The 27893-nt window shown below is 37.1% G+C and overlaps 1 protein-coding gene across 5 annotated transcripts; it reads right to left on the reverse strand.

Annotated features, from left to right (window-relative positions):
• Positions 1-8165: 8165 nt before the first annotated feature.
• On the reverse strand, positions 8166-27893 carry LOC6039840 (glucosamine-6-phosphate isomerase). Of its 5 annotated transcripts, none has more exons than XM_038255537.1 (5): positions 27765-27893; positions 27555-27680; positions 9798-10570; positions 8905-9109; positions 8166-8332 (listed from the first exon to the last, which is right to left on the reverse strand). In XM_038255537.1, exons 3-4 carry the CDS (start codon positions 10563-10565, stop codon positions 9044-9046), a joined length of 834 nt encoding a protein of 277 aa, XP_038111465.1. In that variant the 5' UTR covers positions 10566-10570; positions 27555-27680; positions 27765-27893; the 3' UTR covers positions 8166-8332; positions 8905-9043. The 5 variants fall into 5 exon arrangements, with proteins under 5 accessions (XP_038111465.1, XP_038111469.1, XP_038111467.1 ...); XM_038255540.1 differs by lacking the exon at positions 8905-9109 and adding an exon at positions 8466-8559 and having other exon boundaries at positions 8247-8332; XM_038255538.1 differs by lacking the exon at positions 8166-8332 and adding an exon at positions 8477-8559.

A 27893-nucleotide genomic window follows, 5' to 3' on the forward strand; every position in this document is an offset into this window, starting at 1 on the left:
TTGATACCGCTTGAGACCGTTGAATCCACAGCATCTCCTTCAAGCATCACGTGATTATTTTTTTTCTTTGGGTTAGTAGGATAAGGTATTGGCTTTTCGATGCCTCCCGAGCTACGACGCTATGGGGAGGATTTTCATAACAGACCCGTCGGCGAGCCTTTCGAGCAACGATGCTATGGGAAGGTCTTTCTGGTTAACACACAAAATCACTCACACACAGTTATTTTGCTCCACTATTAACTCAACGATCCAAATTGTCAGTGCGTCTTTTGATCATTATATAGAAATGGCTTTTTCACCGCAAAAAAATAAAACCTTATTCGAAAAATTTAAACACAATCCACCCGACGCCGTGCCTTCCGATCAACGATGATATAGGAAGGGCTTTGAAAATCACAAAAGAAATCACTTTTCACTCCGAATATTTTTTACGACCACGCGCTTCCTTTGTTCAATTATGCCTGATGACGCTGCATTTTCAGAGGGCAATCTTCTCCTCGCAGCGCACAATACACGACAAAAAATGCGAATCCAAAGGCACACACAAAAAAAATCACATTTCACTCCGAATATTTTTTACGACCACGCGCTTCCTTTGTTCAATTATGCCTCTAAACGAACAAATAAATAATTAATGATTCAAACTCAGCTTTTTCTCAAAGCACACACTGCATCTCCTACCAGCACAGTTTAAGAAGCTTGACAACGGTCCATGTGCCGTTTTAGTACAAAAGGATTACAAAAGCTGGCGTCACAGTTGGAATTTCGGCATTTAAAAGGCTTCTCACCAGTGTGCGTATTTATGTGATAGTTTAGCTTATCTTGGCGAGACAAGCTCTGTCCGGAAATGTGGCATTCATCTGAAATTTAAAAAAAAAGAGTTGAATAAAATCACTACTCAAGCAAATGAACACCGAAACTTACACGAGAGAGACTTGCGTTTGCGCTTAGGTTCATAGTGCTGATCTTACTCCTCTTCGTCCTCTTCGATTGATTCATCGGTAATCTGTTCGTACGAAAGTTCTTCATCGTTGCAGGTGGACTGCTGTCGAGAATCTCGTGATACGCTGGATGCCCGATCAGCTGCTGTTGGTGGTGCGTAAAATTTGCCAACGGATCTGCTTGACTCTGTGGAATTTAAAAGTTTTTAGTTAAATTATTTCGAGCAAGAGTCGAGATCAGAAATCACTCACTCGGTACCGATTGAATCGGTACCGATTAATGCGCGCATCCAATCGAGGGCTACCATGATTCGCATGTAGCCAGCGATTTGGTCGATCGAGACTGTTATGTAAAATTGTCTGGAGAATTGTTTCCGGTGATTTGTTTTTGACAATTTTGATTTTTCGTGAGGTATTTGGCTTATTTCGGAAAGAAAGAGTGATGGAAAGAGAATGCTCTTGCAGGCAAGCACGGAACAAATGGAGAGAACTTACAAGCTATAGTAACGATCGCTATAATTTCTGATATTTTGGAACAGGAATCAGCAAATGAAAGTTTTTTATCACTCATTGATTGAATTTTGAATTAGTTACACACATTTGTAAACCTTTAAGCTGTGTGCAAGAGCCACAAAACTGGTCAAAAATGATCAAAATAATCATTTAAAAAAAACTTTCGTAAAATTCGGATAACTCGTTAAGAATACATGCCAATCCGTTATGTTTATAAATCAAAATTCAATTTTATGTTTTTGTCTATTCTACATGTCTCGAGTGAGTTTTCAAAAAGCCGTAAGAGCCACCTTGACCTCCGACACTAATTTTCGTTTTTCTTCAAATTGAAACAAAATTTCATTTATTTTTAATTAAGGGACGTGTAGATGAACAATCTCAAGTATTTTTAAAATTGTTTTTTTTTGTAAGTAGGTCGATTTTTGACAGTTGTGTAACGGGAAACGACAGCAATTTTTTTTTTTAATAAAAAAGTATGTATTTTTGGAATTTTGCAAGAAATTTTGAGTTTGCCGTCAAATCGAGCGTCCAATTTAAAAAAAACCCCTTTGACACAAAATTTCATCTCTTCACGGGTTCTAGCTACAAATTACTGAAAAACGTTGCTTAATCCACCATCATGTGGTTGGTGCCTTCCTCACATTTACAATGTAATTTAACTACTAAGTTGCCCTAATCCACACAGAAAAAAAATCCGACGGGAAAATCGCATACAAAAGCATGCACATCACCTTCGTCAAAAAGACACTTAATATTACACACAGCATGTACCATTTTTGTAAACACAAAAAAATTGATACCGACGGGATTCAAACCCAGCACCAACAGTACGGACTGGCGCCTTAGACCACTCGGCCATCAGATCGATGGAGAATTGATAGTACGTCAAGTACGTTTTCCATATTGATTGACTACATATTTCAGGGTGTAATATTACATAGAATTTCATTAAATAATGCAAAATTTATTTTACATCCGGGCCTTTTACACGCAGCTGCAATGTTTTTCTGTGCAGATTTGCATTGTTTACGGTCTTACTGCTTATTGAGCCGACTCGGTCCAAACCAGGGTCCGAAAAGGACCTGATAAAAATAAATTAATGAATAAAAAAATATAACTGATGCAGACATTTCCAGAAAAGAAAAGAAAAAAAATCATGAAAAATTATAGGGGTCGTACCGCCCCTCCGCCACAAGATATAGAAAAATGGCCCATGGATTTGTGATCAGCAACCAATATTAACCCTTCGGACAAAGTTTTACGCAAATCAAAGAGGGGTTGGGACAAGTTTTTCCGATTTTGTGTGAATTGGCGGAGATGCCAAAACAAGCCTCGAATATTTCAGGCAGATTTAAATAATAATAAAATTTCACTGACTTTTTCAAGTTTTTCGTGACATTTTAGACACCAAATAAATACATACAACCTAAAGTTTGATTATTTATTCTTTCTTATTCGTATCTCGTTTCGCAGATAAAAATCAAACATTTAAATCAAAACTTCCATTGTGCAAAAATCCATACAGATTGAGAACTTGTTTGAAAGAAATAAATTTATCACTAATTATTCACTGTGACGATCACGTTCTTGCACGGAACACACTAAATTAATGTTTCGAAAAATCCATCAAAGAGATATTTAAGAGATTAACAAATAGATTCATTGATCAAAAATCACGAGGCAAGAAGCTTGGCAACGATTCTTGTGCTTTTGTAATCCGGAAGGATGGGCGATTTGCGCGGCGCAATTGACGTTAGCACACTTGAACGGCTTTTCGCCTGTGTGCCTACTCAGCTAAAAAAGTAGCAATCCAGCTGCATGTAAAAAGCCTGGGTGCCTTCCGCAAATCGCTTACGGCATTCTCGCGATGAACTGGACGAGCTTTCAGCTGTAGATGGGGGTGCTCGAAGGAAATATTCGCAAATGCGCGCATTTTCACACGCCAGCGCTTCTTTTTTGTTCTGTGTGGGATTTTCAATAAATTATGGTTTCATCAAAACAAAAAAAAATAATTACAGATAACTTGAACTAAAACAACTAGTATTAACGTCATAATTAAAAAAGAACAGTCAAAAATCAAACAAACAAGAAAAATGCCCACGTGGTAGAATAATAGATCATTTGCTCCAATCAAACCCCTGTTATCATCCTCACAATTTCAGCGGAAGCCAATTAAGCCACAATTTGGAAACGACGAATTACGCACTTCAATGATAATGGGTCATCCCACTGAAGGAGGGAGTGTTTATCGGGATCGGAAAGAGACAAATTAATTTCCAGCATTACGACCAATAAACCACTTTTTACAGCTCCCGGAACAACGTAATCAACTATTGGGACCTCTCTACGAGGGAGCCATTTCCAGCCGTCGTCCTGGTGTCTGGATGGCCGTTGTCACACTTCATCATCGTCATTGTACTCGTGTGACGGTTTCCATTAGGAGCAACCAAAAGCTACAATAGTGTGAAGTTGTTCTCTGGAGTGTTGGCTAAATTGAATGAATTAAAATTTCCAAAAAGTATCCACGTGTTTTTTTAGATGGCCCCTAATTTTATGCAATATGCATTCCCTAAAGGAATACTGTAACTTTCAACAATTTGAAAGAATTTTGTTAGATGTTTTAAATCGATCGATCTGGAGTTTTTTTAGGTCCAATAACCCAAATTTTCATTTTTTGCTTATTGGGAGTTTACAGGGTGGCTACTAAAATCCTATTTTCGAATTTAGGAATTTCTCATCAAATTATCATTGTGAAAACTGTTTATAAACATGTCGACTGATATGAGTTCTATATAAATTTAAACAAAAAACAAGTTATTGACATTTTTAGTAACAATATAAACTTAGCAAAAAATTTATTAAAAAAAAAACATTGTACTTGAGAAACATAACATCGATAATAGAAAAAAAAACTTAAACAAGCAAAAAAATACATTGAGTATTTGTTTGTTGGTTTTAAAAGGAAAAATGGAATATATAAGCTAATACTGATTCAATATTTTATAATTCACTGTTTTCAAAGAACGCCTGTGGACAGCTTGTGGCTTTATTCTTTAAAACAAAACTAAATATCTAAGTGTTCCACAAAATACTTTTTTTATCATTTTATTTTTAATGTTGTTCATCTTGATATTAAGCTCTAAACATCTTTGTTGACTCATAAATTTCGAGCTAAACATTTCATTAGGGCACAAAACCAAAACCGCGATTCGAGAAAATCGCTAGCAAAAAGTGGAAAATTTGTTTCAATTCCTATTTAAAAAGAAAGCTTGACTGGTGGTATTTTTACTAATGATATGTTAAAACACATAATAATCCTCAAGTCTGCTTCAAAAATCAAACCAACCACATTAACGACCCCCGGGTCTTTTGTGGTCTCTATTGCAAGTTTCTGCTCGAACCTAGGAGTCCGAAGGCTTGAATGGGGAGAGCACCCAAACCTCTTTCTACTCCAAGTAACCTTCCAACCCAGTGTTTGAACTGACGACAGCGATTCCACCGGAGTAGGCTTGGTTTGGTGTGTTGTTTGTACTTATGGCATGGAGACGACTCCTACACCTGGAATGACTTAACGGCCTAACAACCAAGGCCGGGACCGACATTTTACTTCCTCATCCGATGGAAGGTTGCAGCAGATGGGAATCGAACCCAGAATCATCCGCTTACAAAGCGGACAGCGTAACCATTCGGCCACGTCTGCTTCAATGCTTCTTAATTTATGTTGATTTTCGCAATAAAAATCAAATAAAAATCATAATTTTAAAAATCTTGTTATTGAGCCCTTTAACTTACCAACTCTGAGTTTTTTGAAAGGTCCTATAAACCAAATTTTCATTTTTGCTTTTGGGTGTTTTTGAATACCCCTGACTCAAGGCGGTTCTAAAAACACCCAAAAAGCAAAAATTTAAAATTTGGTTTATAGGACCTTTTCAAAAAAAAAACTCCAGAACTGTTATTTATAATGGGCCCTTTCAAAATGCAATTTCGAAGAGATCTGAAAGGGCACTAAAGCGCTGTCACCTGAATGTTGTTTTTGATGATGTTTATGGGACTTTTGGTTTAGTTAGTAATAATGAGGAATTCAGCGGAAATTTGGAAAATTGGTGAAGTTTTGTGATCGAATGGTGTAGTAAAGGTATGTGAAACATAAAAATTCTTCAAAAGTGTACTGAAAAGCAGCCGCGGGCCGTATTAAATATTGTATTTCAACAAAGTTTTTTTCTACAGAAATCTTGTTTGAATTTAGTTTTGAAGTGAATTAGTGATAAGAATGTATAAAAAATTCACTTTATAACATATAAAGTTCCACAACCACGAAAAACTAATGAAAAATAAAAGGGCACAATTGAATTTTTTTTCTGGTTTGGAGTGAACATTGTTATGTGCCTTTTTGTGTTTTTATGATTTTTTCAATAGGAAGCTGTTTGCTATCAATCTGAATCTTGGAGGGCATGTAGAGAGTGTACTAATGAATGGAATAGTGGAATAATCCCGAATGTTTACGTTTTGGTTTTGTGCCCTAATGAAATATTTGGCTCGATTTGTCAGTAGGTATCTCTTATTTTAGGGAAATATTTTTAAGAGACAAATTTTTAATAAACATATTTGTTAAGACCTAACTAAAGGAATTTTTAATCTATTTTATCAGTGTTTTTCATATTTAAAAAAAAAAGCAGAAAAGGGTCCAATTTTTTTTCAATTGAATACAAGAAACCTTCTTTTTTTTATAGATTTGATCTTTAAGCAGGGGTGTCCAATGTTTTTGAATAGCGGGCCAAATTAGAAGATCAGATGAGCTTGCGAGCCAAATGTGAAAAAATGTTTATTTAAAAAAATGATGCTACGTTGATTTTTGTTTAAAATTTCAGGTATTTGTGACATTTTCGTCAAAAACGACTATTCCTCAACATTTTTTTTTGTTTTCTAGGTGCTCAAAACAAATTGAATGTTATTGTAAGATTGAATAAAATATTTAAAAAAATATTCAAATTGATAAAAATAATATGCTTGGAATTCCAGACTTTTTCCGGCTTGAGTGGCCACCCTGATGACTCAGTCACTGTCACAGTGTTTTTGAAACCGCCTTGAGTCAGGGGAATTAAAAAACAAAAAAGGCAAAAAATAGAATAAAAATTTGGTTTATTGAACCTTTTCAATAAAAAAAAACTCTGGCGATGAAAGACGAAAACTTTTAAGAATATTTCTAGTGGCCTAATGTTTAACAGATTTTAATGCAAGTAATCGAAAATCAACTGTATTTAAACGTATTCTTATTTATTTTAAAAGTTTTATTGTCACTTATTTTGTGCAGATCTCATATATTTTAGAAATGCTTCTGGAACATCAACATGTTGGATGTTATCAAATTACTCTAATCCAGGCATTATTTTCTAATAGTTCTAAAGTATTGTTGCAATAAATATAAATAATTTTGTCTTGCAAACTAATTGCTTTAAAAACTTCCACCATGAAATCTAGAGTTTTTAATAGGTCATACAAACATATGAAAGACAATAGTTTATAGGACCTTTTCAAAAAAAACTCTAGAAATGTCTTTAATCTTTTATTATAAAATTATTAATTAAAAACATTTTTCATCATAAAATAAACATAACAAGCATATTTCAAAATTTTATAAAGAAAAACAAAAATCAAGAGTAAAAATTCTTCAAAATAAAAAAACGAGAAAGTTGGACGGAACGGAATCGACGTAACACCTTAAAATGTGGCCCTCTTAAACCTTGTGGTTTCGTCAGAGGATCCACAGGCGTGTATCGTTCTTTTTGCGACAAGACTCCGTCTCCCGGGTCTCCTAAGTACAATTAGATTTTTTTGGATTTGAATTGAAAGATGGACTTTTAAACTTTTTTAATGATAAAATTTGCACTTAGGTGCACGATGGAATTGCATGCTGTCCCCCTGGTCTTAGTAAACAATGTTTCATGAGTTGTTGTATATTTCAGTAAAAAGTTCCTGTAAATCTTTGTCGAGACAAAATGATGTATTCAGCAACATAATTAATACAGACTTTTTTCCAGAAGAGGACGCAGGCACTGCTTAAGCAATGTGGCAACCGGACGATATGCATGCTTCGCGACTCTCGCGCGTAAGCAAAAAGACCCGGCCTTTGAGGTTATGCAAAAATCACCCTTTTTGTAGTTACAAAAAAAATTCATGGCATAACTTTAAAAGTACTTCACTAAACAGAATAAAATTTAATAGGGTCTTAGTGGACCCCAAAACGAACTTAATAAGGCGGATCCGGCCAAAATCGGTTCAGCCAGTTCTGAGATAATCGTGTGGAAAAAAAACATGTCTACACACATCCCCACAGATATTTGTTCAGAATTTGATTCTGAGTCGATCGGTATACATGAAGGTATATCTAGGAGGTGTATTTAAGAAGTTCATTTTTCGAGTGATTTTATAGCCTTGCCTCAGTGAGGTGAGGAAGGCAAAAACTGTTTTTCCACAGAATTTCCATGGTGATGAATTTAAAAGACTGATCAAAAGTATAGATGTCGAGATGTATGACACGGGATAGCTCTCTATCCCACACTACTTTACGACTATGTTTACTAGCTTGTCCCTTTCACAGTAGATCCCATGCAACACGTTAACAAATTATAGCTGTGGTTCTGTCTTTATTACTCAATTTTCCAGCTTTTGGGGACGTTCTTTCTTTTCCATTCGCAGTGACGACTACTTAGCTGTAGAAAAAAAAATCATGCTTTCTTATATTTGAGGAAAATTGACACAGAAAAATAAGGACCTTAAAAGTTCTACCCTTTGGATTCGAGTGACTAAATCAAAACCGCGGCTGGTTGGTTGGTTGGTTACGCACCTTCAATCAGCTTCGAGTGGACATCGTACAGGCTCTGAAGCACACAAACGAGGTAGAAAACATCTTGATTAGTACGTGTATCTTTCGTGTATGACTAAAATCGGGAGGGGGGATTTGCATAGGGTCACCCTCGTCGACGACAACCAGATTCGCGTATCCTTTCTCACCACAAACTGCTGCTTTCCAAGAAGGGGTGGGTCATCAGTTGGGTCTTATGGCCCCATTTAGGTCACCGGTGGCGGATGCCAACACGTAACAATCCTGTTGGGTGTTCCAATATTGCACATTAATAGAAACCCTTCTGCGAAGCTTGTACAATATCCCTTAACCGTGTGTGTACTCGTGCGAAATTTAATCTTTGTTAAAGGACAAAAAACATCGACTTACGGTTAGTGATTGTTTAAACCCTGTTTTGCCAAAAACCAATGAAAATCCCACTCCCTCAAAAAGAGAGCAGGATGGTGGTGAGATAGCTAGGAAACGAGGATGCCGTCGAGGAGTAACCAACTACACCGAATTAAACTTCAAAAGCATGGAATACAACTAGTTAACCCTTTTCCCCCAAAACCGCCTGACCTCCCAGAAAAAGGTTGCCATCGTATTTACCGTTTGATGTTTTGGGTGCGGTTTGTCCTTTTAATCTCACAATCTCTGGTGAAGTGGGTGCATTCGCGAGAATCGACGACGGTGATGAAGTAAGTCACTTTGAATCGGGGGTTTTGAATTTTGTGGGGGAAATTGACGATTACTTGAGCTTTCGCAGGTCCATGGTGTCCTCTTCGATCAGCTTGTGGTGCACGTTGCTCAAGGCCTTTTTTTGGCGAAAATCGGTTTTGGGGGTGATCAATGTTGTGCACAACCAGAAAACAAAAGATGGAATGTGGGGAGGATATAAAATCGAATCGTTAGCACTTTCAAGAAATTGAATTGTTTGTGGGCCCTTCACCAAACCTGTTAGACGTTTATCATAATGCTTTCTGTGTGATCGAATTCCATGGAGATGGTTGGTATTTTTATAACAAAAAAAAAATAAATAAATAAATAAATAAATAAATAAAAATATAATATAATAATAATATAATAATATTATCTAGTTCGTTTCTGAAAAAATCTTCAAAATCAGAATTGTGGATTATTCTGTCGAAATGTAAATTTTCATGGTCATATTTAATGAAGTTTGATACCTGTATTGACCAAACTAAAATGGTTCAATAAATGTTTCTCCTTCGGATCATTAATGAGGACACAATTTAAATTAAACAAACAATAAATAATCGTTATTTTGACCAAACAATTGAATCAAAATTATAAGTTCTCTTAAAATTAGCTTGGTTATCCTACTTGTTACCAATTTTCGTCGTTTTGTTACCAAGAATGCTAAAATATGTACAGCAAATGACCCGTCACCAGAGAGTAGGAGAAGATAGTGAAATCCCGCTCGCCTCCACCAAACAGTAAAAAAGTGACACTTCTCAAAATACAAGCGCTCCTCAACTCACCTTGAAATACTTGACCGTCTTGACGCGCAGCTCCAGCGTCGCGTCCTCGTCGCAAACCATGATAGTGTGCTGGTGCTGCTGGAAGGCACTGACGGTCCACATGTGGTTGACGCCCTCCTCGATCGCTTTGTACAGCGCGAACGCCTTGTGCGCCCCCGTAATCAGGATCATCACCTCGCGCGCGTCCATCACCGTCCCTACGCCCACCGTGAGGGCCTGCTTCGGGACCTTACTTATATCGTTCCCGAAAAACCGCGCGTTCGCCTCGAGCGTGTCCTGCGCCAGCGTTTTCACCCGGGTCCTCGAAACCAGCGACGATCCGGGCTCGTTGAACGCGATGTGACCGTCCGGGCCGATTCCGCCGATGAACAGCTCGATTCCGCCGGCGGCTTTGATTTTCTCCTCGAACGCGTCGCACTCGGCGACGAGGTCCGGCGCGTTACCGTCCAGGATGTGCACGTTCTGGGGGTCGATGTCGATGTGCTTGAAGAAGTTGTGCCACATGAAGTAGTGGTAGCTCTCCGGGTGATCCCGCGCCAGGTCCACGTACTCGTCCATGTTGAACGTCTTGACGTACTTGAACGAGATTTTGCCCTCCTTGTGGAACTTGATGAGGTTCTTGTACAGGCCGAGCGGGGTCGAGCCGGTTGGCAGTCCGAGGGTGAAGTACTTGTCCGGGCCGGGCTTGAAGTCGTTGATGCGCTTCATGACGTACTTGGCCGACCATTCGCCGACGTACGCGGCCGTGTCCAGGATGATTAGACGCATGATTCTACGTTTGGGAGAAAATAAACAGAAATAAAACTCAGTTTGAAACAATCAAATCTGACCCAATCTGGGAGTAGAGCCCTTCTAATTTAATAACCAACCCAAACACACAAATCAAGCTGGGGGATCATAAAATCGAAAAACAACATGGGCCTGACCTTCGAACCGCCACGGTACGTGACACGAATATCAGATCAGTGCAGCAGCAGCTGAACGTCACAACCAGTCATGAATGAATGATTGAGGATTACCCTCAAACTGGAATGACGCGCCAAAGCGGTTAGTTTATCCCGCGCTATCAAATTACGTCCAGTTTATTGATCCGACTAGCAGTCGCGTTACAATGTAGCAAAAATGTTACGACATTCCACAAACACCGCCGTGGTGATTAAACCGGATTCCAAAATCACCACATCAATAATGCAAAACATCATAATCGCCCACCTTCCAATGAGCCATGTGAGTGATAATTTCGAATGGATTTCAATTACTGGACAAAAGGACACCCCCTACGTGTTGAAGGGGGGGGGGGGTGCTCTTTAATGTGGGGGCATTTGCCGGACAGGAATAATCCTTTGTCACGTTTCATTGGGGTATCCTTCAATCACATTAATCCTCCAGCCGCCCACAGTGTGTCTGTCCGCGCTGTGGTGAATGATTGACGATGGGAAACCTGTTGGAAAGGTTAATTATATGGGGTATTTATAGGCAGGTAAGTTTTAACGAACCCTTTCTTTTATTGATAACAAAACTTAACAAACATAAAAAATATAGACCAGATTTGAATGTTGGCATTTTTGTTATTCAAATAAAACATTAAATGCATCACATCACAATCTATCCAAATTTGCGATGGATTTGTTTGATAACACCATGAAACAAAATTGAAAAAAAAATGTTTATGAGAATAAATCCAATCCAAATTCATCTGAATCTTCGGTTGACCTTCCGGAAGTGACATTTTGACCTCCCTTACAAACATCCTTACAAACGGTGCACAAAGTACACTAGCGCGGAAGGTAAATACTCCAAGGTGAAGAACTGGGCTGATCGACTTGTAGTAGGGGAAATATACCCTTTCTAATCAAACACCTATCTTCGTCATATGGAGAGTTTGATGCACGATTAAAGCTCCAAAAATACTATTTAGGCTATAAACTTACCAGCAACAGCACCGCCTCGAGTAAGCATGCAAATTTATGCCATTTACTGGCCAAAAAGATCAAATTTAATGCACTTTTGATCATAATTTCTATTTTGCGAGACCATTTTCCATCATTTTGGTGGCACACAAATCCACACGCAAGATCATAAGTTAACTGCTTAACGAATGTCGCCATCAATATCTTTTCACTTGCGTTAACGATTTCAAAGCGCTTAAGATATAAAATTGCTTCAAACTACTGGCAACATGTTCTTTTGCACATTACTTAGTCACTCACTTGAAAAATAATCCCGAAAAATGTAAACCATAAAAAAACAAACGCACTAAGTCTTCTTAGTGACGTTTGAATTTTGAATATCCATTCCAATCGAAGGCTGAAGAAAACTGAGCGAGGAGCGAAGGCAAATAAAGAAAAAAGGGTGGCCACCAACACCACCAATATGCTGGTGCAGCGCCTGTTAGAGTGTGCAAGTGCTGCCAGGAAACTTTCGCTATAAATGTTACTTTTCGTGAGTGTTCGCTTAAAATTTCATCAGCGCTAAGTAGACCCAAAAAAGCGCTGGAAGAAAAAAAAGAACTATGCTGAAAATAGAAAAATGGGCGTGTTTTAAATGCTTGTAAAAGGAATAGCATAACTTTTAATAACAGTGAAAATAAACAGAAGTGTTCACAAAAAGTATCTCTACTCGTTGGTGTACTTGTTTTAAGTGAATTTCAAGGAACAATCTAGATTATCCAGAATCATGCTAACACGACCGCTTATTGGGCTTAAAATGGGCATATTTCCCCTACAAAAACTGATTTCAAATCTGAGAATTTTTTAGAAGAGCGGGATTTTTGAGTATTTCGAAGCCATGGCCTTTTTAGGTTATAATGTTCAAAAATCGTTCTATTATACTCACTTAAAAAAGGTTAAAACTATTTCAAATGTTTTGCCTATTTATCATTCACAATATTTTATTTAACCAATATTTAGCGCAATTTGCTATCAATTTTTAGCCCATTTTAATATTTTATATTTCGCATATTTTTATTTTTATTTATTTATGTATTTATTTGGATGAGGCTCTGAGCATGCCCTATGTAAAAAGAAGCCACATTGCATAATTATTTTTTCCATACAATTTTGCGGAATGGTCATTCAAACAGGAAAAAAATCTCTTTTATTAGACTATTTATCACTAAAAGCTTTATTTAAAAAAACGATTTTCTAATTGCGATTTTTTTATATGTTTAGGGGACGAAAACCCCACATTTTGCCCTAGAATTTAAAATAGTGCAAAAACAGGTACCGGAGACATAATTTAAAAAAAAAAGATTTTTTTTATGAATTGAAATAATGATTTGAAAAAAAAAAATAATAAAATGAAATGTCTCCTGGGTAAGATTTTAGATTTTTTTTTGTTTTCTTCTTATTGCTATCTTTTTTTTTTTGCTATCTTAAAAGACAAAAGCTAATTTAATTTAAGAATTGAGAAACATTTTTACAAAGTTTAGAAGTGAATATTGTAGGAAGTTTTCTTAGCCTTCGAATATATTTTTGCAGAGCTTTTCATTGAGTATTTTAAAAATAAACTAAGAACGGATAAATTTTCGAATTAAAAACAATGAGTTTGCATTTGAACATATTTGTTGAATTTTTGTTTGACAATATTTTAGATTTTTCAAAAAAAAAAAACAATATTTACAAACTTTGGAGAAAACCATTCGGCCCAGACAAACTCTTTTTGAAAAATTCAAAATGCACGTGATTCTGGGGACCCTAAAGTTCATACTTCCCCTCGAGTTGAGTCTGCGCAGAATTTTTTTGGACGGCGCCATATTAAAAAAAATGAAAATTAAAACATACGTGTTTTGACAACTCAATTTTTAGTGATAGAAACTAAAATAAAATAATCGGGATTTTTTCCGTGTATCCAGCGATGGAAGAATCATATACAAAAGAAAATCATTGAACTTTCATCAAGAGATAACAAAAAAAAATCCGAAAGAAACCTGACCTCCTCTCTCGCGCACAAAATATTGGTAAAAGGAAGCTAAAATAAATCATCATCTTGATTTTTCGGCGGAACATCTTTTCCACTACTACACTTGCAAGTGTAACGTCACACGTCGAATAATGACCTGTCCCTATTTGTAAATAGTCAATGTGTGTAAACAAAGCGAAATTAACTAATTTTAAGTGGGGCTGACAAGGAAAATCACAAAAAATCATCAACAGATTGATGTTCTTGGAGAAGTTCGGGTGCGATTTTCTTTTGCGTGATTCGCCTCCTCTCTCTTTCGCCGGTGAAGAAAGTTCGAAAGCGAAAAATATTTGTTTGCGATTATTTCATCCCTGCGTGTACCATTTTTTTTTGTCTAAAAAGTCCTGATAATAAACTACAACTTTGCCGAAGACCGAAGATCATAAAATTCCTACTCAAACTAAAGATCAATGTTGAATATTAATATTGTGTTAAACACATTTGCGTGGCGGTTTTAAGAAATCAGTTAATTTAATTATTCAAATGGCGAAATTTCACTTCGCAAGCTCAAATCACAATTTTTTTTTTCATTGTCTTATGTTTGATTGTCGAGCTTTAGTATGACCCCTAAACTACTCTAAAGTGATTTAGAATGGAGGCCAAAATGGCGGTTATGGAATAAAAAAGTATTTTTTAATTAAATAAGCTATCAACCATTCAAATTTGACTCAAATGGGGTCGCAGAAATCGAATTTGATGCTAAAAGTAAAAAAATAAAGAATAAAGAAAATAAATCGTGATACGATTATCTGAAGTCCCATACAAACCTTCTTAATCCAGTCTGGACTGTATTATCCCTTCTAAAACATGACACATTCTGATTTTTTTTTTATTTTGTTTCAAAAAATTTCCCATAAATTCAACAGAAACTATGTGCCTTATTTTTCACCATTTTAAAATTATTCAAAGCTATATGTAAATAAAGTCAACATAAGGTTAATCCTCTATCCAACTGGAAATTATCTCGTTTACTCAACATGTCCCAGACTAATTTGGTGCTGTATATCAATTAGTGCCACTAAGCAACTGTGCTCGCCGGACTTGGTGACACTCCAGTGCCTCAATACATCATCATACGATATCCAAATGATGTGCACATGATTCACACACAATTCAAGACAGATAGCTTCAAATTTGGATATGAATGGCAAGGTCAGTTGGTTCAAGACATCTGATGTTCTACAATTTCAAGTAAATCACTAACACAATGATAGAAACGTCGCGACGCTCTCAGCGCTTCTTCTGTAAACGAGTTCAAGTGTAGAAATAACACAGGCACTAACATAATAAATATTCTTGATACAAGCAGGTGGAATCCTCTTATCGTACAATGACCGTGTAATAGCACTTTGGAATTACTAACTTAACACTTTTGTCTTCTTTTTTTGTACCGAAAAAAAAGAAATAATAAGTTAAACTGCCTTCACCCGCAAACAATGCATTTGAACCACTAATAAAAACACCTCACCTTGAAACAATCGAAATAAACTAAAAAAAACAAAGTACTTAAAAACAAGCTCCGTTCAGCTTGATCGTTAAACTCCTACTGACTGAGAGGAGTTGCTTCTTGAGCCACTTGCCCATGCGACTCGCAGTATCGGAACGAACATCCGAAGCGCAAAGCTCTACACAGTTAGCACGAGCCTGCTCGCGTTGTGCAGAAATTTGTAGGTCAATGTCGGTATATAAATTGATATGGCGGCTGAGCGTGCTGGACTGGAAGGAGTCGCAGTCGGCGACGAGAAGCAAATAAACAAACAAACAAACATAAGCAGAATGACCTGACGAAGAGTTACAGGGTACAGTACATACGAGAATGGCTTGGTGGGTTGTAAATAGATCAGTCAAGGAAGTAATAATTGCAATAGTTGAAGGACTGATAATGATACTACAAATTATCGCTTGAAATAAAAATAAATTTAAAAAATACAAATTTGCACAAAAATAAAAATTGAAAAAAAAAACAAGCCATAGGCACAGTGGGAAAATAGGACCCAAAAAATTACCGCAACATGATTTCGCGAAATCCACCAATTTCTATATACCAAAAGCTTCGTTTTTGCACCAGGAACATCAATCCGATGAAAAATCGCACTGCACGGATCGGTGGCCGGAGTACAGGCCACCGGAAGATTCGGATTTTTTGAAAAAGTATCTGATTTATCCAATTGTGAACTGATACGCTTTCTTCTACCATGAATAGTCATACAAAACAATCATAGAATAATATTAAATACCATAGGACCTATCGGAACCGGTTCCACCGATCTCCGGTGGCCACATCCGGAACCGCATTAGGAATCAGCGTAAACCAGTCATGCGACGTATCAAACTTCTTGATTTTAGATGAGGAGTATTTTAAAGCAGTATTTTTGCCTCCGGTTCCCAGGTTCTCCGGTGGCCACATCCGAAGATCATATTTGGCAAATTCCTGAAACCACTCTTGCGACATATCAAACTTCATGTTTTTAAAAAAGGAGTGTATATAACTCATGTCCCCATCCAAAATCAAGAAGTTTGATACGTCGCATTACTGGTTAACGCTGTTTCCTGATACGGTTCCGGATGTGTCCACCGGAGATCGGTGGAACCGGTTCCGATGGGACCTATGGTATTTAATATTGTTCTAGGATTGTTTTGCATGACAATTTTATTTCACAATTGGATAAATCAGATACTTTTTCCAAAAATCCGGATCTTCCGGTGGCCTGTTCTCCGGTTACTGGTCCGTGCAGTGCGATTTTTCATCGGATTATTGTTCCTGGTGCAAAAACAAAGCTTTTGGTAGATAGCAATCGATGGTTTGCGTGAAATCATGTTGCGGTCATTTTTGGGCCCTTTTTTCCCACTGTGCACAGTATCAACATATGAATGAAAAAAGTATTCTTAAATGCACTATACACTAGTTTAGTTGTTTTCTCATTATGTCGATTTTGAAGGGAGGAGGAACAAAAACTTTCTGAAATATGTGTACCAGCCTAGACGGAATTGCAAAAACATATTATCATAACGTCTTAGATATATATTAAAATAGTGCCAGTAGCCTAACTGTAATAATGTGTAAACGATTTTATGATGCATTGATCTGCATTATTTCCAAAAATTAAGCTTAAAACTTCTTGTATACTATTTTGTCGCACGTCTGCTGTAAAAGGTAGTACTTGGCACTAGATAACACACAAGCTAAGAAATATGTTTGATTTTTCACTACATTCCAGACTCGATTATCCGAAGCCTCGATTATCCAAAGCCCCGATTAATCGAAGTTTGTATGGAACTTCGGAAAATCGAATCAAGATAAAAACCCGATTTAATCCCACCTGGGGTGAGATAGAGCCTTTCTTACAAAAGGAAGTTAACGGCAGTTGATTTTGTTTTTCAAAGAAATAGCAAAATAAAGAATGGTCCATTCATTAATCAATTCGAAACTCCATATTTTTTCATATAACTGAAAAGCGCTGGTTTTTGCCCCATTTGCCATGGCCGGTTGTAAGCTGTGCTCGCACACAAGCATTTTCGATTTTTAAAATCAGAACACATTGTTTTTGCGACAGAGATTTAGCTCACAATTTGCGATGTTCATAATGTTTTCTGCATATCGCTAAATTGTTCGTATTCTCTGAGTGTTTTTGCACTTTTCAAAATATTAAAAATTAACGAGAAAACAAAATAATTCCGTCTTGCTCCAGAGCGTTAAAGTGGTAACAAAATGACTGGCAGAAAGTGTTTCAACACCCGAGAATTTGCCGTGTTGTAAACAACGATGTAACGGTAAAGCCGCATAAATGTTCTTGAAAGCTTTGAAACGCCTACTGTAATTCACTAAACTGTCATTTAGGCGTTAGGCAAAATTATGAGCTTTCAATAAGCAAGCCAGAGTATGCATTTAGGCGTTTTTGGGATTGGGAAGCAAACAACGACTGAGCGCTCGGTGGGACTTCACTACGACAAACGCAAACGTACCGAATAAACCACCTTGGTGCGCTGGTACGATAAACAAAAATACTAATACACAAAAAGGCTAGTACCGAAGCTAGAAAACCAAGTCCGCGATGTGCACTGTCACTGGCACATGGGAAGCTTGGACGCTTCCCAGAAATTCGTTCGCCCAGATATCGATCAGAGAATGAGCAAAACAAAAAAGATAGGCAAAAGAATGAGCATGAGGCTTCAGAACAGATAGCTAATTGCGTCTAGTTTGCGTTCACTGAAGCTTAGCATAGAAAATAATGATAGGCGATGTGTGATGACCGAGCAATCGATAAAACAACGTGCACTAAAAGGGGGTAATCTAGTATCAAAACTCTATACGCGCCAGCATCACGCGCCAGCATTGCTCGCGTCTGCATGTGAAGCTCAACTTGACAACTTGTCGACGAAGCGACGAAAATCGATCGTCCATGATTTTTTGCAGATTTTTCGAATGAATATTGCTCGAGAAATGATTTGGGAACGAAGCTTGATTTGGCGTCGGAGCCAAAAGCAAATCCTATACCTTTCTTTAGTAAGAAAGGCAAAAATGGAAATTTTCTAAAATCTGAACGGTAAATCCGAATGAGGTCAAATTTGTTTCAGAACATCGAGTATGGTCTAGATTATGATGTGGAGAAAAAAAATTAGATAAAATGCCAAAGGAATAGTTTTGGCATTTGGTGAAAATTGGCTTTTACCTTTTTTAGGGGTTTTTCCCCCTCACAGTGAATTGGTCCACAAGCTGTAAATCAAGAACCACATTACCGACATAGATGAAAATTTGGGAGGATGTAGGGCTGGAAAAATGCAATTTTTTGGATAAATAAACGATTTCAATATTTCAATTTTCGACCGAATTTTCATTTGAAAACCGCCTGATTTGGTGAAAACACACTCCGAGTCCCCATAAAAATGGATAAATTCAAATTTGGTATGGAACTGGTTCAGGTTCAGCACATCCCCTTTCAAATGCGCCCAAGAGAGCTTAAATCCATAATGTGGGCTCTGAGAAACCCCCTACCACAAAATTGAGCACTTTTTTACCACACACGGACGTCACGCGTGCTTTACAGTAAATTAAGCGCCAAAATTCGGATATTGGAGGTAGACCAATTCTGTCATTGTCAATCGATCGGGCGTCGAAAATCGATCGTCCATGATTTTTTGCAGATTTTTCGAATGAATATTGCTCGAGAAATGATTTGGGAACGAAGCTTGATTTGGCGTCGGAGCCAAAAGCAAATCCTATACCTTTCTTTAGTAAGAAAGGCAAAAATGGAAATTTTCTAAAATCTGAACGGTAAATCCGAATGAGGTCAAATTTGTTTCAGAACATCGAGTATGGTCTAGATTATGATGTGGAGAAAAAAAATTAGATAAAATGCCAAAGGAATAGTTTTGGCATTTGGTGAAAATTGGCTTTACCTTTTTAGGGTTTTTCCCCCTCACAGTGAATTGGTCCACAAGCTGTAAATCAAGAACCACATTACCGACATAGATGAAAATTTGGGAGGATGTAGGGCTGGAAAAATGTAATTTTTTGGATAAATAAACGATTTCAATACTTCAATTTTCGACCGAATTTTCATTTGAAAACCGCCTGATTTGGTGAAAACACACTCCGAGTCCCCATAAAAAATGGATAAATTCAAATTTGGTATGGAACTGGTTCAGGTTCAGCACATCCCCTTTCAAATGCGCCCAAGAGAGCTTAAATCCATAATGTGGGCTCTGAGAAACCCCTACCACAAAATTGAGCACTTTTTACCACACACGGACGTCACGCGTGCTTTACAGTAAATTAAGCGCCAAAATTCGGATATTGGAGGTAGACCAATTCTGTCATTGTCAATCGATCGGGCGTCGAAAATCGATCGTCCATGATTTTTTGCAGATTTTTCGAATGAATATTGCTCGAGAAATGATTTGGGAACGAAGCTTGATTTGGCGTCGGAGCCAAAAGCAAATCCTATACCTTTCTTTAGTAAGAAAGGCAAAAAAATGGTTTTTTTTCTTATCTTAACATCAAATTATACTTCTGCGACCAGCCATGCCAGATATACAGATAAATCTATATTTTACAGATTTTTCGGTCTTAAAAATCACAACAATCTGTATATACAGATTTTTGAATTTTGCTTAAATATGATCAAAAAGCTAAAATCTGCTGTTAAACTTTTTCAAATGTCTTCTATGGCTTCGAATTTGACATGATACAGATAACATACAGATTTTTTTTAAAGTGAATACAGATCTCCCATAAAATAATCTGGCATCGTTGTCTGCGACCCAATTTGACTGGTTGATTTTCTATTAAATTAAAAAATGCATTTTTCTAAATATTTCATCATCGGCCGCCATCTTGGATTTAAAAAATCTAAATCATTTTAGAATAGTTTATGGGTCATCAGGGTGTAATATCAAAATCTATTTTCCAGCACAGCACTTTTTCAGTTCCTTTTGGGGTCCTAAACAACTCCCCAAAGTTTGGAAACGATTGGTTAAGTCCTCATTTTGCGCAAAGCGATTCAATTTTCTATGGGAATTTGTATGGGAAAAACCATTTTTTTTATTTTGATATTTATAAAATCCACGTTTTATGCTTTACTAAGGAGGACCCCGTGGCGCGGTGGTTAGCGGCTTCGGCTGCCGATCCCTCATGTGTGCTAAGGGGCCCGGGTTCGATTCCCGCCCATCTCCTCTGGGTGTTCTGTGTTTGTCCCGTTTAGTTAGTAAATTCAGTCTGAAAAGACGGTGTGATGTCTATTATTAAAACCTGATTCATATTCGGGTGCTCTGGAATGTGCTCTACAACTTTCCCGAAGAGAGTATGGTGCTAACTTGCTCCTATACAGCGTGTTCAAAATTCGTCTAAAACGTGTTTTTTGCTCGAAAATCAAGTTTTAGACGAGTTTTGAGGACGCAGCATCTTCTTTCAGGGGCAAGCTAGCACCACACTCTCTTCGGGAAAGTTGTAGAGCACCTTCCAGAGCATCCGAATATGAATCCAGTTTTAGTACAGCATTAAACATGGATTTTATAAATATCAAATAAAAAAAATGGTTTTTCCCATACAAATTCCCATAGAAAATTGAATCGTTTTGCGCAAAGTGAGGACTAAACCAATCGTTCCGAAACTTTGGAGAGTTGTTTAGGACCCCAAAAGGAACTGAAAAATTGCTGTGCTCGCTAAATTTGAACAACTTTATTTTTTCCATATAACCATATAACACCCTAAGGAGTCATACATAAGCCCGACAAACAAAAATAAGGCAAGGAAAAAAGATTATTTTTCGTGATTCGGTTATCCGAAGGGACATTGTTTAGTATCTGTTTAATATTTTTAAATGTTTTGTTGTTTCTCCAAATTTCAGTTAAAAAAAATGCCGTTTTTTGAATTTTCCGATTTTGCGTGTGGTGCGTCGAAAAATCCGGATTTTATTTTCATTCTGTTATCCTGTTAATGAACTCCTCCATTTTTTAGTATGTTACGTAAAGTTGTCCAGGGAATCCGATAAAAATATTTCCAGACATAGGCTCTTTGATCCAGCCACTGTCAAAACGGTATTTTAAAATTTCATACGATCTTTTCAAATGTTAGGCTAGATTTTTGAAACTTCTTACTTTTTTCAGCTTATCACCTTTCATTTGCGTATAAGACAGTTGAAATAGGTTGAAATGGCGGAAGTTATGTTTTATTTTAAAGTGTTTTTTACGAAAATCGACGAAAATTTACTTTTTTCGGACTACCTTAACGGCGTAGGTAAAAAAAATACAAGTCTTATTATTTCAGTCAGGGATCCATTAGAAAATTTTTGAGCCCAATTTGAACAATTTTCTTTTTTTCCAATTTCCTGTATTCCTGTATTTCCTGTTAATTTTCTTGTTTCCTTTTCATTTATTCGCTGTTTTTCGAAAATGGAATTTTCAGTTAAAATTCAACTTCAAGTGACTATATCTTGAAAAACGGCTTAGTTAAAAAAAAAGTCTGAAGCACTTTTCGATCTCATTTCTATTTCTATTTTTCCAAAAAAAAACACTTTTTTCACTCGACGGAACATTTTTTGTCCATTATTTTCTATAACTCAAAAGTTGTGGTTTTATGTATCAATAAGTTTAAGAAAATATAAAATGTGGATTTTGGGAAATTGTTTTTTTAATAACAATTAATTAAAAAAACCAGCAACAGAAAAAAAAACCATGTGCCACTTTTTCTGACTAGTCCTCATCAATACCTAAAACTTTCAAAAATAGAGATTTTCGAATATTTACGTACCATTTTTGTAAGGACAGCTGCCAAAGTTGTATGAAACCTTGTATGGATGGAGCCAAAACAAAAAAAACAATGCAAATTGATCATTTTGATTTACACAAATAACTCAATCCCTTTAAACACACCACCCACACCAGTTTTTACTACCTGCTTACTTTCTCTTAATTCAGTTTAACCGCCTTTAAACGATCAAAATCCCAAAAAAAATAACTCTGTCACCGTTATATAAAAAAAGGTTCCCCATCAACACCAACAGCAACAAACTCCAATAACAATAACCGGTTTGGCCGCAAACAAGCACACATCATACTCACTGCAAAAATGAAACACAAACTGCAAAACAGCCGAAAAAAAAACTCCTCCAAGTTCGAGGCCACAAAAACACAAAATTCAACTCAAAACTGTAAAACTCTGGCAAAAACCAACCAATATTTAGTGTTGAACACGTCGCCGTTCAACGTTCGCCACCCAACTGAACCCGGGAGACGTCGAAGCTGCAAAATTTATGCAAAAAATGAGCAAACTCCACACGAACTGGTGGTCAAAAGTTTTATCAGTTTGTTGTTAGCAACTGCATTCTGCCACTGGGATCGAAAAACTGCATTTCTCTTTCGTATTTTTCGGGGTTTTGCTCGTGGGATGGGAGTTGGAAATTGAAAAGAGCAAAAAATAAAACAGGATTTAAGAGGTGCAGGCCAATGAACCAAAAGTTGCATGCTCGAGGGCACAATTTCGGGCACGGTCAAAAGTGAGTAATCACATTATCACCGATGGAGTGATAAAGTTGTTCGTTATCGGAACAAGCACTTGTTGTTTGTCAGCAGCAGTGATGAGTCGGTCAACGTCACAGTGCTATCCTTGCTTCTGGCTATGGACTGTGCAAAAGCAAAAGGGGTCAACAAAGGGAATAATCGAGTTGTGGGGAGGTTCTTCGATTCAGTCAGATTTGTGATTGCGTTGGGTGATCAACCGTCACCACAGCAGCCGGACGGATGGGCGGCAGACAGTTCGCTTCTTATCTGGGATGACCTGGTTCGCGGCAGGCAGGCAGAAAAGTTCTGGCAAATAATCACTACCACTACACTAAAACCCCCGTTTACGCGCAGGCGTTACGCTTTTTGTTTGGTTGATTTCTCGAAAACAGTGTAATGTTTTTACATTCTTTTGAAAGCAATTTGCAGATCTGCACAAGACGTATAAATCGCTTCAAAAAGTTTGCAAAAATATTGCGTCGTTCCAGAGAAATTGACGAAATACAAAGCGTAACGCCTGAGCGTAAACCGGGGTTTTAGTGTACTGATGTTTAAGTCTTCTAGCAAAAGAATAAAAAAAATTCGGCTGATGCCAATTCAAAAATATTTTAAAAAATATTAATTATAGGATATTGTTAACTTGATATTTCCTGAACTCTTAGGTCACTTCTAAAAATATCAATCATTTCGCCGTAATCGTAACTTGCATATTGTAAAAAAAATCTATTTAAAGAAATGTCAAATCTAATTTGTTATCTAAAATTTCTTTACAATTTTTAATTCAATTTTAACATATTTTTTCAAGAAGTTATGGCGAATTTAGGAAGGAGGATCGAAGTAAGCCGTGCACGCGTCTTGACGTTTTATGTTTTTGCTCCGCGTTTTTTCGTTTATTCTTTAAGAATTTGAATTTTTTTCTAATGGAATTTTAGTTAATTATAGTTCATTAGTTTGGTCGGTCTTTATGTTTTGTGAGTGATTTGTTGTAGTGCTGACGGTGTCTTGCCGTTTTACGGACTGTTCCGGTTGGAAATCCGGTTTCTTATTGCCCAAGTTCCGTGGACATTACTAATTTTGCGTGTAGCTGCTGTGAGGTGTGCTTTTGGTGTGTTATTGAATTTTAGAAAAGAGAGTGAATTCGTGCATTTGTGTGATAATTTGTGAAAAAAATCATAAAAAAATAAATAGTGGAGTAAGTTGTCTAAGCTGAGTGAGCGAAGTCCACGGAAGAACGTTGCCTGGGATGATGAAACTTGGTCAGCTTTTGCTGGATGGTGATAGTGATTACAACGCCTGCTGAGATTTCAAGTTGTCGGGCGATAAACCGACAAAAGTGGATTACGATGGCAGATCTTTTGTCAAGCTGCTTGAAGAAGTTTTTTATTTTTGTTTTGAAATGGGTGTCAATTCCGGTGTCCGAGAATACGCGGCTCGAACATTTTGAAAAAATGTTCGTGTTGTTGTGTTCTTCGAATGAACGATAGTGCTAGAGCTCGGTACGGTTGTGGTGGGTTCCTGCGATGTTCTTGCAGATTTTATGATGACCTGTAACATTCGACGGGAGTCATCGATTGCGGTTGACATCTTCAAGCTACAACGCCCTTATCGTTTTGGTCAAGTCCAATGCGACTGTAATCGATGCCGGTTTGACGGATGATTCTGCTTTTCGGGTGAGAAACTTCCAATTGGAAATATGGAGCAGCCGTAGCTGACTGGTTACGGTGTTCGCTTTGTAAGCGAATAATCCTGGGTTCGATTCCCATCTGCTCCAAACGAGAAAGTTCAGGAAATATGAATTTTTGAAACACTAAACATGAACAAAAAATCAAAGTCGGGGTTCGATCCCCCGTCCTTTGGATTGGTAGAATTAGGAATACTACTACTACAAACTATATACGTGCTTGGTCTTTGTCCATTTGACAAGGACTCGGAAGTTCTAAATAACGTTTGAATCCGATTGACGCAAACGTTCTTTAGAGCGGGGCTTGTCGATTCAAGCTGAGGTACCTCGCGCACGGCTAGCCTGCGTAGAAATGGGTCACCGAAGCTCGGCAGAGCTAACACTTGCCAAATGCCTATGCGAGTTATTTGCATGTATAGAACGTAAAATCTAAAATACATGGAAACAACTCAATTTGTAAGAAGTGACCGCGTGGTCCCGTTTGGTTGGTTGCACACACACACACACAATTTTAACATATTTTTTCAAAAAGCTTTTCGAGCTTAATTTTTTTGTTGAAAATTAAAAGAATCTCAAATATATTAAAAGCTGAGTAATTTTCTTTAAACTGCTCTTAGAAACTTTGAAGATTGGCCATTCGGTTCCGGAGATACAGCCACTTAAATATTTGAAATTAAAAAAAACAATAACATTTATTTTTAAAGTGTAATCTTTTAAATGTCGATGTCTCAGAATGTAATGTTCAGATTTTCAATGCTAAAAAAAATTCATTTAATTTTCTGATTTCTTCGAGAAAAACATTTTACAATGTAAAATTCAAACCTAACATTTAAAAAGGGCTTAACATTCAATTCTTGGCCTCTTTGAAATGTTAGTCCTCATTGTATTTTTTTTTATTTGTATGAAGCTTGTCCATCAATTTCTGATGTCCAAAAAAACCGTTTTGCATGATTAGTTTTTTCGTGATTCCCAGGGAGACGGGGGTAGGGTGGTCCAAATCCGGGCTTCCTCGGGGCTACCCCCTGAAATCAAAGATTGACCCATCACTAGGCTAAATTCCAAATTTGAGCTCATTATGACACCGGGAACCCCTCCCTCTAAACAATCGTCAAAATGTATGGAGAAAAGCAACTGTTTCAGTTTTTTAACTGTGGAGGGCGCAATAGTTGTCAAATCTTTATCAATTCTCAGATGTAGGACCTCCATTAAATTTCGAACAACTTTCCCGAAGACACCATATTTTTAGGATTTTTTGCTGAAAAGTCCTTTTCGGAAGTTAAGAACTTTTCAGCAAAAAATCCAAAAAATATGGTGTCTTCGGGAAAGTTGTTCGAAATTTAATGAAGGTCCTACATCTGAGAATTGATAAAGGTCCAAACTATTGCGCTATTGGTAAAAAACTGAAACAGTTGCTTTTCTCCATACATTTTGACGATTTTTCCCATACAAACGAATAGAGGAAGGGGTTCCCGTGGTCAGAATGAGCTCAAATTTGAAATTTAGCCTAGTGATGGGTCAATCTTTGATTTCAGGAGGTTGCCCCGAGGAAGTCCGGATTTGGACCACCCTACTGGGGGTGAATAGAGCGGCTCAAAAGCGGAACCGTCTCCGTACAAGTTTGGGGGCTGTCCATGAAAAAGGTGATATGAAAACATTCAAAAATCTGTATCTCAAGAAGGGATTTTCTGATCGATTTGGTGTCTCCGGCGAAGTTGTCGGTTTTAAATAGGACTTTTAAAAAAAAATTACCTTATCCACCTACGTGGTTGGTGCCTTCCTAACTAAATATAGGCCACACGAAAGATCCGGAAATAATTTTCATCTGGATTTCAAATTTCATGGAAACAAACGATAGATCGGAAGATGCATCCGGATATAGTTTTCGTACAGATAAGCGAGATCCGGCTCCAGAAAAGTTCATAAATAATATCATTTAAGTGGTCATAACTTGAGACAGGGTTGCCAGATCAATTATGTTAAACTATGTAAAAAATCATCATTTTTCAAACAACTTTTTATGACATAACCCGATTTTGTTAAGTTATGATTTTTTTGAATGTATCGAAAACACTCACACAAAAATCTATTTAGATGAAAAATTCAATCAAAAAGTATATAATGTAAAAAGAGCACCGTTTTTGAGTCAACGCTAGATTTATCACGATATACATTTCAAGAGGGTCAAACAATCTTATTTAGGCCCTTTTGAAGTGTAACTCGTGATTTTAGGTTATTTAAAAAATGTGTGCATTTTAGATACTTTGGACTATTTATTAACCACTTCGACAGTTTTTTTGAAAGTCTCTAAAACTCAAACAACCTCCCAAAATCGAGATTAGTTAAGCCCATGATTGGCGCAAAGCGAATGAAAGTGGTTTGAAAATTTCTATGGGAAAACTTGCCTTTTCCTATTTTTGAATTAACAAAATTAACGTTTTTTATTTTTTTATTTTATGAAACTTACACTGCCAAGTCAAGCGAAAACTTTCAAAAACTGAAATATATTTGAGAAATTGGGGTGCAATTTAACTAAAAAGTCTCTTCTAAATATTTCTTCATAACGATTTTACGTAATGTTCATCAAGATATAAGAACAATAATGATTGTTTTGTTCCTTGGGCAACGTTGGCAGAAAATGTGAGTTTCACTACATTTGAAAACTCTGTATCTCTTACTGTCTTCGGGAGAATTGTTCAGGACATCCAGGGCTATACTTCTCTGGTGTTAGTTTCTTAAATTAATAAAACATGAATTTTATAAATTCAAAACTGTAAAAATTCAAGTTTCCCCATCGTGGACTTAACCAATCGCTTCAAAATTTTGGAAGGTTAGTTGGGACCTTAAAAGGGACCCAGAAAATGTGTTGCTGATTGGATTTTTATCATTTTCAATTTTCCCATAAAACTCGATCCCACCCTAGTGACACATACTGTTAAAATTGTCACCAATAAAAATCCGGTGCGAGGTCCCCAAACAAAGAGCCGAGATAACGAACCAATCAATCGCTGCTGGTTTCTTTATTGCGTTGCCCACTAGAATGAATAACTCACCCAGCGATAAGACGCCAACTTTCACCAGGGCTTGATAATGAAGTTCAATAAAGAATGTTTAACTCACCAAAAAAACACAATAACAAACGACGACGAGGAGACGCACTTTTGGGCCGGCTAGTTGACCTCTTTGACCTCCCACGAAGAACTACAAAACGAACGAAACTTACGGCACAAATGCTGAACGGACGATGGCTAAAAGAGGATAGATGAAATTACTATCAGCTGTTCAGAACTATTGCGCAAACATGTTGAAGTTTTAGCATAATTGCAACTCACCAACTTCTGCACAACCGTTTTCAAAAAGCGCTCACCGCTGACAAACCTTCGTTGACTGAACTGAACCAACCGAACCGAACGCAACGACGAAAGTAAACAAAGTGCGACGACTTTTTTTATCAGCAACTC

This window comes from Culex quinquefasciatus, chromosome 2, assembly GCF_015732765.1.
Source record: "Culex quinquefasciatus strain JHB chromosome 2, VPISU_Cqui_1.0_pri_paternal, whole genome shotgun sequence".
NCBI classification, from domain to species: domain Eukaryota; kingdom Metazoa; phylum Arthropoda; class Insecta; order Diptera; family Culicidae; genus Culex; species Culex quinquefasciatus.

Excerpts from the sequence above, each read along its gene's own strand:
- LOC6039840 (XM_038255537.1), bottom strand. The coding sequence starts at position 10,565 with ATGCGTCTAATCATCCTGGACACGGCCGCGTACGTCGGCGAATGGTCG. Across the intron at positions 9,110-9,797 it reads AGACGGTCAAGTATTTCAAG|GCCTTGAGCAACGTGCACCA; the intron begins GTGAGTTGAGGA and ends CGCCAAAAAAAG.